The sequence below is a fragment of the Boleophthalmus pectinirostris genome, unplaced genomic scaffold (assembly GCF_026225935.1).
Source record: "Boleophthalmus pectinirostris isolate CB_2022bp ecotype Guang Dong unplaced genomic scaffold, ASM2622593v1 HiC_scaffold_5, whole genome shotgun sequence".
NCBI classification, from domain to species: Eukaryota; Metazoa; Chordata; class Actinopteri; order Gobiiformes; family Gobiidae; genus Boleophthalmus; species Boleophthalmus pectinirostris.
Genome location: NW_026571404.1, coordinates 10,917,470 through 10,931,755, shown reverse-complemented (window position 1 = coordinate 10,931,755; position 14,286 = coordinate 10,917,470). Strand labels below are relative to the sequence as shown.

Below are 14,286 nucleotides of genomic sequence, written 5' to 3'. Positions count from 1 at the left end.
CCTCTGCTCTCTAGTGTGACATGAAGGTATCCATCGGAGGTGCTGGCGACTTCACAACTCTTTGTCGTGATAACTTTTACAGTGATGTCTGATCTCACTGGGCACCACAGTTTTCTAACACAGAAGTCAGCGAACTTGTTTTTCTTAAGACGTTTTAGATTAAGATTGTGAATTAAAATGTCCAAATGAGAACATAATGATGCACAAGTGTCATAGATTATAACTGTAATGCAGACATAATATGGCTTCTTTAAGGGTTCAGATTAGAATGCATTGGGAAAGTGAGGAATGAGTTTGCACCACAGTTTACAGTTAACAGTTTGTTCTGACCTGGGAAGAAAAAAAAAATAAATCAGGTACTGTCCCTTTAAATCCGCAGCCACCTCAGTGTCACTGCAAACACTAATTCTGTACGGGTCAAATGTTCAGGAAATAGGCCGACCCACTCTCACCTTCATCATTCATTTATATTTATACAACAACCAGTGAAGGACAAGAGTGTTTGATTTAAAATAATGAGAGGAGCTGTTCCATTTAAAGGGGGTTTAGAAGTGAAAGATTGAAACAGGCTACTTCTTCTCTCTATGAGGAAAACGTGTCTTTAAATTGATTCATAAGAAATATAGTCACCAAAAACATGACTGTAGTAGTTAAAAGCAGGAGTTCATTTGGTGGTGAAGACTTTTTTCCACTAAACCAAAAGGTTGCTGGTTCAATTGTCACCACTACAACTCCATACAACTGCTCTACCCGGTCAAGCAGAAGTAAACAGCAAGGCCAAAAATTCAAGTTAATGCATCTGATCTAAAAATGTATTTAACAGATACATATGTACTCTAGTTTATGAAACTGTTGACCTTTTTTCTGTACCATTTTTGGTTCTAAAGTTACATACGTTTTAAACAGACCATGTATGAAACATGGAACAAAAATTATTTCCCAAATTTCAAAGACCTGCAAATCATGTAAATAAATGGATGTATTTCATCATATCTTGTGTTATTCGATCATTGAACTGTTGATGAAGGTACATGATTTAAAAAAATAAATAAAAAATTTAAAATGATAAAAATTAGCTTGGAAGGATTGACATATTTTATAGAAATAGTTTCCTTTCATTTTGAAGGAATATTAAAGTATTCGGAAGAAAAAAGTTGACAAATTATACAAAATCATGCACCTTCTACTTGTTTGCACAATTTTCCCTCTGTTACTTTTCCCTCCGTTACCATGACCTTTCTTAATAAAAAATCTCATTACTCAAAAAGTAAGAGGTTTTTCAACCTAATCTTGTACCATATGGTAGAAAACTATATGAAGCAAATATTCAAACCAGTTTGTTAAGGATATGTAAGTGAGAACCAAGAGTTATCACTGTTTGTATTTATTGTCCAAAAAGTGCTGCATATTTCATTCCCTCTGTTACCGACATGAGTTTTAAAATTTTTTGTCAACAACGAAGAATATCACAGGTTTAACTTTACCCTGTTGGAGTGTAACTCTTTCCTACATTCTGATACTTTATTTATTTCAATAGTCGCTATAGTTTCTGAATAAGAGCTATTTGAATGTAAAAAATCTGCCCATTTCCCTCCGTTGGACCCATACACTTTTTACATGACCAAATATCTATTTTGTGTTATTATTTTTCCTAGAATGTTTTAAAGTATGGCATTAAACCTGAGCACAAGCAAGTGACGCCACCAGGAAAGTTACAAATCAGATCTGTGGAGAGGCGATCCCACTCAGAGTAAAAAAAATGCATGTATTTCAAGATATTTTTGAACAATTAACACCTATAATTGAATAAATGCAAAATAAATAAGTTTAAAACCATACAGCCATCCAAAATATCCACGTACACAAGCAGGTGGTTGGCCCTTTCCGAGAAAAGTTACATTGTGCACCTTCAGTATTGTTTGTAAATTTAAAAGGAAGTTAAAATTTCCTGTATTTGAATGTTGTGTTTTCAAACCTGTGGAGCCGTCCTGAAAGTCTGGGAGGAGTGAGCAGTTGGAAGGAGGGTCTCCGTGGACCAGGGACAGGACTGGGCTCAGGTCGGTCTGGGACAGGGATACTGCTGCTCTCATCTGCTCTCATCTGTCTCACTGTGGAAGGAAAAAATGTTTATTAGATTTAAAGTAGATGACATAGACTAGAATGTTCCACAGTATGGCAGTGCACTTATCTACCCTCATGAAGACAAGCACATGATATGACGCCACCAGTGAAAGGTAGATTTAAGATCTGTGGAGATGCGATCCAATTCAGAATAAGAATGATTTTCAAGGTATTTTTGAGCAATAAAAACACAAGCAACTGAATAAATGTAAGATGGATACCTTAAATGCCACAATATGGAGCATTAAAGGGCCAAGCTACAGCATCTCCACAGAGACTCCCAACAGAGAAATTACATAGAGCACCTTTAAATCTGACATTTGCACTCATTTTCTTCACTGATTCCAATTCAAAATCAAGTCACACCTACTGTAGATGTACAAATGAGACCAGCTAGGTTAGAATGGATTTTTGTTGTTTTTAGTAGTAAATAAGTATATGTATATGTATATGTATATGTTATGTACTGTATTTTTCAGACTTTTTCATGGTTTGGGTGGTCATGCGACTTATATATTAAAATTTTCACATTGACAGCTTTGCAAGGTTCTAGTCTTGTGTGTCAGTATCTGCTACTCCTATTACTCCTGTACCACTGTCACGTCGCTCTACTGTGCATGTCTCCTGCAGAAAGAGCCTCTGTCCTGCTGCAAGTATTGAAATATGTAGCCGAAAATGGTAATCGAGCAGAAGAAGAAAGTCTGGAGTGAGCAAGAAACTTGTGAGGGACTGGCAAAAGGTGGGGATGGAGAACACCCCCGGGAGGATGCACCATGAAACTTTCCTGGAAGTCACTGGGTGGATCGACAAAGCCTGAACTTCAGTGACACCAAAACCATCCTGTCGGGATTCAGAAAGGCCAGAAAAATTCCAACTGGAACTGATGCTGAGTCTGACGACAGCTACACAGAAGAGGAAGTGTTTACCTCCGGAGGTCACAGAGTTGCTCAGAAGTGACACAGAGGATGAAGAATCCAGTGGATTTAGTGATTTGGAGTGAGATGGAGAGTTTGGTAAACTTGTTCTGTTCTGTTGTTTATGTTATAGTTTATCTGAAGAACTGTTCATATGTGACGTTAACAGTCTGTTGTTCTCTGTTCTGTTGTTATTACTATAACTTGCCTTTCAAGATGAAATGTCAGTTTCTGGTCTCTGATTTTATAAAATAAATCTACCCCAAAAAGTGCGACTTATAGTTCAGTGTAACTTATATATATATTTTTCTTCTTCATTAAGCATTTTTTGGCTGGTACGACTTATAAAAATATGGTATATGTACATGAACTGGCAATCAAACACGTAATATCTAAAATCCTGTATAAAATTGTCTGAATCTTGGCTACAACGTGGAGCCACGTGTGTGGAAAGAGAATAGTTGTTTTTAGTTTCATATTTTTCTATTTAATTTACCGTCATGTCTATGAAAAAAACACTTTCCACTCACAGGGAGTCAACAGAAAAGCAAACAATACCACTATGTTTTTGACAAAAGAAGTATTTAATAACAAGGAAGACAGCTCTGGAAGCGCAAATTTGCATAATCCTCCTTTAAAATGTTATCTCCACACACTAAATAAAACATGAATAATATGTAGTACAGGCTTTGGAAAATTGTCTCGGTCCCACAATATTTTTTACATCACAGTGGCAGAGAGGGCAGTTTGTTCTTTTATTTCCCAGGGAGGAGATTGTTGGAACATAAACATAAAATACACGGCGCGCTTTGTTATCGTAAACATGCAAGACTACATTTAAGAACAGCATCAGCTTGATTGAAAGGAGGGGTATAAAATGGAACAGCACTAGACTTAAACTACCTCGTAAATATCCCGCGAGCTTGAGCCAAGATGAACACATTTGCATTAGTGACGCTGTATTTTAAAATTACAGCCGTTCTGGACAGGGATCAGATGCAAAGGAACATCGTATAAGCCTGTGGCAGACAGCATTGATGGATTACGCTACAGTGACAGTCGGCTCCAATCACTTTATTGAGTCTGAACAGAACACACAAGAGCTTGTTTCATGAGCGCGAATAAACCATAGAAACAACTTATTCTACATGGTCTGATCTGTATGTGTCCGTGTACCATTCGCTCTTTTGAATTTCATGAATTTCAATTAAGAACAAAAAAACAATAAAATGGGAAAACAGTCTGAATTAGTCACGATTACTGTTTTTTGATTGGTGTTTATTTGAAATTAACTTTAGGCTATGTTTATATGATGACGTTCTGAACGGAAGACGCAAAACTTCACTTTTTATTCCGCGTTTAGACGAGCGTTTTGGGAGGAAATCTGCAATGAATACGGTGACGCAAAAATGTGTGGAATTCGATTAGGTTTGCTTGTACTTAAAGCAACGAGGGCGACTTTGGACATATAGAAGCTTTCACGACAAACATTTTCATCAGCTACTCCTTCCACAAAGTTGTCCCTCCATAAACTGGTTCTCCGGGTATCCTCCATATCCGTCTGACTCGCCTGCGACGAAGTGGTGCATCCAGAATTTGACAGAGGTGATTGCAGATCCTTCTCTGTTCACTAATAGTATCTCTGCAGATTCTGTACATTTGTTGGGAGCCTCCTGTAAGTTTATTAGAGCCGCCAGAGCAGAGAAATGAACCGACATGTTTGTTTCTGTGTACTGTATGTATGTGACGTAAACATGTACACGACGAGAGCAGATCTGATCAGAGTTTTGCGTCTTGGGCAGTGGAGACGGAAACGCTACAGTGGAGCGTATTCAACTTTTCCACTCTGGAGGGTGGTTTCAGATTTTTCTTTAAGCCCCAAAAACTTCATTACTGTCTAAACCACAGGTGTCAAACATAAGGCCCGGGGGCCAGATCCGGCCCTCCAAGACCTTTAATGTGGCCCTCGGCTGATTTTCTACTAAAATATTTGAATTATATTTTCTATTAAAATATTTGTAGTTTTCCGTGGTGTTTATCACAGCAGCGTCTCCAGCGTCTCTGTACGTGGCCCCTCCCACCAGAGCAGCACAAATGAGGACTTGTCTCTTTCCAAACGCTCTTAAAGGACGATCGTTTTGACTGTTGACCGTGACACCCTCATCAGAAAAATGTCCAAAATGAGAAAAGTGGAGCCGACTGCAGGATCTTCCAAGAAAAATGGACTTACTCCAATTTGCATACAAGTTAATGTTAAAACATTGTGTTGAAATAGAATTTTTCTTTTCAGGTTGTTCATAACATTATAAGAAAGAATTAATCAATTAAAAAAGATTTCTGTAATAGATTTGTGTTTCTCTGCACAAATATTTGAACTTATTGTTATTTTTGGGGTTTATATGCCATGAGTTTTCTGTTCCGGCCCCTTTGGGATCAAAGTAGGTTGGATACGGCCCCCAGACCAAAATGAGTTTGACACCCCTGGTCTAAACGAAAGGCACTCCCGCTAAAATATTTTGTTGGTTTTACCCGCAAGTGTTCTTGTGTAAAGAGGCCCTTAGACTTAGACTTAGATAAACTTTATTGATCCACAAGGGAAATTATTTGGACACAGTAGCTCACACATCACAAACAGTAAAAAATAGCAAGAGACAGGTGTCAAAATAAACTTTAATTAAATATTAGAAATAAAGGTTGAAATTTGTTTTTTTGTTTGTTATTTCATTATTTTATTTTAGTGTCAAACAGTTTTCCCATTTTATTGTTTTCCATTCTTAAGTGAAATTCAAAGGAACGAATGGTACACAGACTGTATGGTGATTTGACGTTGGTTTATTTGAAGAGCAAATATGACACGATGTCATAATGTTGTTTTCTCATAAAAAAACATACCTGGAGTTTTGTTTTGTTTCTTCACTAGAATCATTTGGATGATTTTAGATCTGAATTTGCCAATCTCTACTGAACTAAAGGTAAAAGGTAGCTATTAGGGATGTAACAATAACTGAAATATCATGATATCGTATCGTCAAAAGTCTCAGAATAATATTGTGGGTTGTCACAATATATTGAATTACAAGTTCCTTTGCTTAAATGCATGGTTTCACAGCAGCAACAGCTTGTGAACATCAGAAACTACATATCCCATGATTAATTTCAGTGCAGACAACATTTAAAAGCATTTTAAAATCAGGAAAGTGTCCCATCTACAATATAAATATCGTACCGTGAGATGCATATTGTGATAATATTGTACCGTGACATTTGGATATCGTTACATCCCTTGCTATTAACTACAAACTACACCATGACATCACAAGGTGGAACAGAGCATTTTGAGCTTTGGAAATGAAGACAGTATTAAAGGATTACTGAAACATGTGTGAACGAAACAAAACACAACTCCAGGTATGATTGTGCGGAGGTAACAACATTAAAACATGGCTAGAAGCGTACAAGAGTAAATGTTGCGTAATATAGGACCTTTAAAAGTGGAAAGTGGGTTATTAAGCAAAATGCAGACCTGTATCTGCTGGTGTCGTAGCGACTCTGCCAGCGCTGCAGCATCTCCTCACAGGTCTGAAGAGCCACAGCCGGACCCAGGACCGCCTCCTCCAACTTCACCTTTGTGAACAGCAAACTGCAACACACCAAACAGAACATTTAATACACAACTGTCAGATTCAGTCTTCATCGTTTTATCCATTCACAGGACTGTCTGGTGAATTTTCAGAAGCCTCACTCTTGGGACAAGCGTCTCAACGGTGGAGTGAGCAGAGAAATTCAAGTTTGACTTCATCTAGTAAAAAGAACAGCACAGACATTTTTCCCATTCACACATGCACTTAGGTGTTGCACAAATGCTGTCCTGTGATTGGTTACTCGCTCCAACCAACTGATGGTTCGAGCCAAACTGTGACAGCAGGTGCTTGTCAGATGGATCCACAAATATCACAGGAATTTTTTCATTATATAAATGTCACTTCTGTTGTCCTGTCTTCACAAAGGTTGAGATAGACAATGTCGTCATGGTATAAACCTCACGGTACGATATTGATATGGTGGGGAGGCTCATGATTAGGGATGTAACAATATCCAAATCTCTCGGTACGATATTTTCACGATATACATCTCACAGTATGATATTTATTGCAATATTTTATGGAGGCTAAACAGCTAAAACTGTTAATATGCTACTTTTTCCTCTTAAAATGCCTTGACAAGACTTAATCCAAAGAACTAAGACTTAAAAGTGCTTAGAACTGTTATATCTTCTTGTAGTCTGCACTGAAATGGAGCAAAGGATCATGGTCTATGTAGTTCCCTCTGCATCATAACTCTTAATTTAAACAAAGAGACTTGGAATTCGATATATTGTGATGGTTCACGATATTATTGTGAGAACTTTGACGAAACGATATCACGATTTTTCGGTTATTGTCCCCTATTTATTATTATTATTATTATTATTATTATTATTATTATTATTATTATTATTATTGTATATAAATTGTTAATAGCATAAATACTCTTGGCTGTGGTAAAGCAATACATCACTTTAAAACAGAGTGGACAGCTGTTTTGTACTAAAGATTTCATTCAACATTTGTAATCAAAATGTTTTTCTTTGATTGGGACTGATCACATGGTGGGTCAGGTGACTAGACCTGGGCCTATATATAACAGATTAAAATAACTGGATAGGGTGTTGCTGCTTGTAGCTGCCTCCAGTTGATGTAGTGGCCACTCTCTGGTACTTCAGCGGAAAAAATTTCATGGGCCGAGACAAGATTAGAGAGCACAAAGTAATCACAAACTACTTGTGTTCGGCTGACAGGGCACCTACAACTTTCAAAAACGTCAGATTTTGTGGCGATTTTTATCTATTTTTAGATTATAAACTTTTTCTCAGCTCAAAATCCTTCATTTGTCTTAAAAAATGCTTTATAAACGTTAGCTCCGGCTACGCTCTAGCTCCTCTCGCTCTGGTTGGTCAAAGCTCTGAGCGTGTGTTTGGGTGCAGACACGTGTGCCCGCGGGAGAAAAGACACTACTGCACATGCTCGGTCGGCCCACAGTCACCGGAAGTACCTCGCCGGGCTAAAGGCGAATCTGGGATCATGCACCATTGAATGAACGACCATTTTGAAACCCCGGGGCTTGATGTGAAACTGAACCTTTCAGAACTGAACCTGAAGAAGGGCTTGGCCTGAAACGTCACATTGTGGTCTCACTGAAATAAAAATTTGGGAGCTTCAAAAAACTGCAATGCGGATCTCTTTCTTTTTTGCACAGTTTTTGTTTCTGGACTCATCACGCAGTTGCAATTTTGTTGGATATGCATGTGTCTATTTACCAGTATTGAGATCAATTTAATACAATCGAGAATCAGCCTTTACAGTATTTTAATTTAGCTCTATCTTATGTCAATATCAGACTATTTCCTGCACAAGCATCTGCACACACACACACACACACAGTTGTTGTTGTTACATAAGAGCTCGTAATATAAGCCATCAAACGCAAGTACAAAGCTGTGGGCGGAGATAAGGGGAAGGTGAAAACTGACATGTTCTGAGCACTCAAGCCTCAAATGCGAGACAATACAGGATTATGCAAACGAAGAAGCACCACTGTTTTAACTTAAACGCTCACATAAGTCAATTTCATGTTCCTGTTAAGCTTAATTTCCCCCCAAAACAAACTAGAAACAATTACAAAGACACATATTGTGCGTCCGAGTCAGTGCGAAGAATGTGAATATTCAGTATTTGCAGAGTCTGTGTGAAAGTGGAGAGAGAGAAGGAGGGAGTGAGGAGAGGAGGAGGAGGGAGGAGGAGGAGTGGAGCGGTGCAGACCGGCCCCTGTGAGCCTGAAGACGACTGGTTAAGTGATGTGGGAGTCTCTGATGTGAACATGTGTGTGCTGTAATGGCCAGAAGGGGCTCGGAGAGGCTGCTCTGTGTCATGGGCATCACTCATCCATGGAAAAACAGGAGAGAGAGGGAAAGAGAGGGAGAAGGGGAGAGGAAGGGAGAAGGAGGGAGAGAAAAAGGGAGAGGAGAGATGTTGAACAGAGAGGAAAGGAGAGAGTAAAGTAAAGAGGGAGAGGAGAGATAGACAAAGACCATCAGAAAGTGGGAGAGGAAGGAAGGGAAGAGGGAAGAAAGACAGTAAAGGCGAGAGTAAAGTCAAGAGTGAGAGGATAGGAAAGAGGGAGAGGAGAGAGAGACAGACAGAGAGGGGGAGAGAAAGGGAGGGAGGGAGAAGAAGGGAAGAGAGATGGTAGAAAGAGGAAAGAAAGACTAAAGGAAAGAGTCAAGTGAAGAGAGGAGAGGGAGAGAGGATAAAAAAGAGGGACAGGGAGAGAAGAGGGAGAGAGAGACACAAACCAAGAGGGAGAGAGAGAAAGAGAGGGAGGAAGAAAGGGAGAGGAGAGATGGTAAAAAGACAGGAAATGAGAGAGTAAAGTGAAGAGGGAGAGGAGAGAGAGGATAGGAAAGAGGGAGAGGAGAAAGAGAGACACACTAGCCAAAACGGAGAGAGAGGGAGGGAGGGAGGGAGGGAGAGGAGAGATGGTGGAAAGAGAGGAAAGAAGAGAGGAGAGAGAGGTGGTAGGAAAGAGGAAGAGGAGAGAGAGACAGACAGAGAGAGGGAGGGAGAGAAAGGGAAGGAGAAAAAGGGAAAAGAGATGGTGGAATGAGGGAAGAAAGCGAGTAAAAGAGAGTAAAGTGAAGAAGGAGAAGAGAGAGAGAGGATAAACGAGAGGGAGCGAGAGGAGAGATGATGAAAAGAGAGGAAAGGAGAGAGTAAAGTAAAGAGGGAGAGGAGAGACAGACAGAGAGAGGGAGGGAGAGAGTAAGAAGGAGAGGAGGGATGGTGGAAAGAGCGAAGAAAGACAGGAAATGAGAGGGTAAAGTGAAGAGGGAGAGGATAGGAAAGAGGGAGAGGAGAGAGAGACAGACAGAGAGGGGGAGAGAAAGGGAGGGAGGGAGAAGAAGGGAAGAGAGATGGTAGAAAGAGGAAAGAAAGACTAAAGGAAAGAGTCAAGTGAAGAGGGAGAGGAGAGAGAGGATAAAAAAGAGGGAGAGGGAGAGGAGAGTGAGAGAGAAGAGAGACACAAACCAAGAGGGAGACAGAGAGACGGAGAAAGAGACAAAGTAGAGGAGAGATGGTGAAACGAGAGAAAAGGAGAGAGTAAAGTAAAGAGAGAGAGGAGAGAGAGACAGAGACCATCAGAAAGTGGGAGAGGAAGGAAGGGAAGAGGGAAGAAAGACAGTAAAGGAGAGAGTAAAGTCAAGAGTGAGAGGATAGGAAAGAGGTAGAGGGGAAGAAAGAGAGAGCGAGAGGGAGAGGAGAAATGGAGAGTAAAGTGAAGAGGGAAAGGAAAGAGAGAGAGGAAAAAAAGAGGGACAGAGAGAGGAGAATGAGAGACACACACAAACCAAGAGGGAGAGAGAGGGGGGGGAAAGAGGGAGAGATGGTAGAAAGAGAGAAGAGAGAGAGTAAAGTGAAGAGGGAGAGGGCAGAGAGGATAAGAAAGAAGGAGAGGAGAGAGACACAAACAGAGAGGGAGATAGAGGGAGGGAGGAAAAAAGAGAGAGTAAAGTTAAGCGGGAGAAGAGAGAGGAGGGTAGGAAAGAGGGAGATGAGAGAGAGACACGGACAGACAGAGAGAGGGAGAGGAAGGGAGAAGAAGGGAGGAGATGGTGGAAAGAGGGAAGAAAGAGAGTAAAAGAGAGTAAAAGTGAAGAGAGGAGAGGAAGAGAGGATAAAAAAGAGGGACAGGGAGAGAAGAGGGAGGAGAGAGAGGACACAAGAGAAGAGGAGAAGAGAGAGAAAGAGAGAGGAGGAAGAAAGGGAGAGGAGAGATGGTGGAAAGACAGGAAATGAGAGAGTAAAGTGAAGAGGGAGAGGAGAGAGAGGATAAGAAAGAGGGAGAGGAGAAAGAGAGACACACACGAAGACGGAAGAGAGAGAGAGAGAGAGAGGAAGAGGAGAGGGAAGAGGAGAGAGAGGAGAGGAGAGATGATGAAAAGAGAGAGTAAAGTTAAGAGGGAGAAGAGAGGAGGGTAGGAAAGAAGGAGAGGAGAGAGACAGAGAGAAGGACGGAGAAAGAGGGCGAGGGAGAGATGGTGGAAAGAGTGAAGAAAGACAGGACATGAGAGAGTAAAGTGAAGAGGGAGAGGACAGAGAGGATAGGAAAGAAGGAGAGAAAAGAGAGAGACACAAACCGAGAGGGAGGGAGGGAGGGAGGAAAAAAAGAGAGAGTAAAGTTAAGAGGGAGAAGAGAGAGGGGGGTAGGAAAGAGGGAGAGGAGAGAGAGACAAGACAAACAGAGAGAGGGAGAGGGAGAGAAAGAAAGAGTGAGAGGAGAAAGAAGGACAAGTGAGATAAAGGAAGGAAAGTAGAGCGGGAGAGAGAGAGTCAGCAAGAGAGAGAGGAGAGGAGAGGAGAGGGAAGAACCGGAGAAAAGAAAGAAAGCGATAGGCGAGAAGGAGGCAGAGAGAGAGAGAGAGAGAGAAAGACAGAAAGGGAGGAAGAGAGAGAGACAGAGAGAGTGGATAGAAAGAGTTAGATTAGAGAGGATGGAAACTAAGAGGAAAGAAAGAGAGAAAGGAGGAGAGTAGAGAAGAAAAGGGATGCAGAAAGACAGGAGGAGTAAAGAGAGGGAAGAGAGAGGAAAGGGAGAGAGGTTGAAAGAGGAAAGAAAAAAGAGAAAGAGAGAAAGTAAGAATGAGAGCGAGAAATAGAGTTGATAAGACTAAAATGAGGAAAGAGAGATAAATAAACAGACAGATAGATAGAGAAAGAAAGAGGTAGAGAAAGAAGAGGAGCGAGAAGAGCGGGAAAAGCTAGAGAATGAGATACTTTGAAGTGATGAGTGCGAGGATGTAGCGAAGAAAGGGAGAAAGAGAGGAAGAGGAGAGAAGCAGAAAGTCAATCTAGTGGAGAAAATAAAAGGAGAGAGAGAGAAAGCGAAAGAGGGGGAGAGATGAAAAGTGGAGAGAGGAGAGACACATATGAGGCTGTCCGCTGGTGCACTGCTGTTGATGGCTCCTCCAATTATTCTGCACTGGCTGTCAGAGCGGCTGAAGTCAGAGTGAGGGGGAGGGGAGAGAGGCAGCGGAGGAGGAAGAAGCTACTAATATATGTCAATTTACCAGCTTCAAAAACAGTCAGGAGACACGGGGCCCCTGCGCTCGCGTTATTCTCGCTTTCTTTATCATTTACGGTGCGATGCTGTACGTCTGTATTAAACGCCGCAACTCAAAACGAACTGACTTCGTCCAATAAAAATATCAAAATCAATAAAACTAAAGCTTCTATACACTGTGTTTTTGGAAGATACGATGATTTAACAGATCGTAAAACCTACTTGGATTTATAAAGCGCTTTGTTTTCAGTGAAACCATTTCAAAATATACAAAAACAATATAAATCAAAATAACATAAAAGTCTGGAGTTACAGGTTCACTTTTATTTAAACATGCATTTGGTAATGACACTTTAATGTACTATGTGATTTTACTGGTGTTATTTATGAACAGGGCTGTGCAAAAATATTGAAATATTCATATGTCGTATTGTTTAATGTAGGGTCGTGGTATTTGAGACTGGTCTTGGACTCGAGACCGGCTTCAAGACATTTTTTTTTTACGGTCTTGGTCTCGCGTTTGGAGTCGGTCTTGTCTCGGTCTTGAAGGCGCTTGGACTCGGTCTTGTCACGGACTCGAGGTCTAATTCCAGTTAGGAACTTGGAAAAAATCCTACCCACTTTGTTCACTTTCTTCACAGTTTTCTGTAAAGTGCCAGTGGAATTTTTTCTTAAATAAGAGGTTCTTAAACTGTGGTGAGTGTCCAAAAAAGGGGTTTGCTTGGCCTATTTTATGCTTAAATTATCATTTATCAGATAAAATGGAAATACATCTATAAAGACATTGATATATATGTGTAGGTCTGGGCGATATGGATCAAAAAATATATCTCGATATATTTTGCTATATCTCGATATACGATATATATCTCTATCTGTACAGGAAAAAATAACGCCCTAAAACGGAAAACTGCAAAACAAATATGCCAAATTCCACAAGGTCCTTTTTTTAAAAATTAAAGTGTAAGAGGTCGGCAGTTCATATAGGAACATTTAAGATTACAAAAAAACCCTAATTACATAAATAATAATTTAACTGTCAAATAAAAGAAATAAAACATATTTCCTTTGTTTCATTCATAAATAAAACAACTCAACTCAAGCTCATCTTTGCATTAACTCTGTTATCCAGACCATAATCATAACCATGAACTCTTTTAACAGAAGAAGCTCAGGATGTTCCTTATTTCAATAGATCCATGTTCTTATCCAGCAGTAAGGAGCTCTGAGGTTTAATCCCACAATCCACTGCACATCAAACCCAACGTTTCCAAACACTTTGTACAAGTGACACTGCAACAGATTATTAATTAAAATCTTCTGCATAAATAAACTTTACATTACTAAACTTTACAAGATATACAGCATAATGACTCAAGAGCCACATCAGCCCGTTTGAGATTATAGTGTTAATTATTTTATTTTATGTTTGTTTGTTTTTTTTGTTTTTTTGCAGCTTTGCGCAAACTTGTTTACGTTTTACAGAAACAAAACTTAAAAAGCGCATGGCTAATTTGCATAAACAGCGCACTCCACGTGTTGCTCTTGCGGTTCAACTTCTTTTGAACTAAAACTCGGTGGAATATGAGGATGTGCTGCTGGTGGTTTTGTCTGTAAATGGAAAAGTTTTGAAAAGTTTCGTGGCGCTAGAAGCTTTTCACTGGCAGCAACTTTCGGTGTTCACGGCGATAGTGAGGAGTGAATGAGACACGAGCGAACAAAATCAGGGAGGCGGAGGCGCGCGGGCAGCGACAGAGAAGACAAACAAGCTTCTATTCAATTTTGATTTCGCCGCTTTGCATTATATCGATATATACGATATGTCAGAATTCATATCGAGTTTTAAAAAAAATCTCGATATATAAAAAATATCGAGATATCGCCCACCCCTATATATGTCCCAAAATAACTGTAAAGTACAAATAAATGTAAAAAATGACAAAGATGGTCTCGATTTGGTCTTGATGGGCCGTGGTCTTGGTCTCGTTTCGGTCTCGACCTTTAAAAGTCTCGGTCTTGTCTCGGTCTTGACTCTCAGAGGTCTTGGTCTTGTTCTGGTCTCGGAACCCTGTGGTCTCGGACTGGCCTTGGTCTC

The 14,286-nt window shown here is 40.2% G+C and overlaps 1 protein-coding gene across 1 annotated transcript in view; it reads right to left on the bottom strand.

The window, feature by feature from the left end:
• ttc7a (tetratricopeptide repeat domain 7A) overlaps positions 1 to 14,286 on the bottom strand; it is a 144,674-nt gene that overhangs the window by 52,168 nt on the left and 78,220 nt on the right. Inside the window, 3 exon segments of the mRNA XM_055162616.1 lie at positions 1,976 to 2,003; positions 2,005 to 2,108; positions 6,569 to 6,675. Of these exon segments, the coding sequence (XP_055018591.1) occupies positions 1,976 to 2,003; positions 2,005 to 2,108; positions 6,569 to 6,675 (239 nt within the window).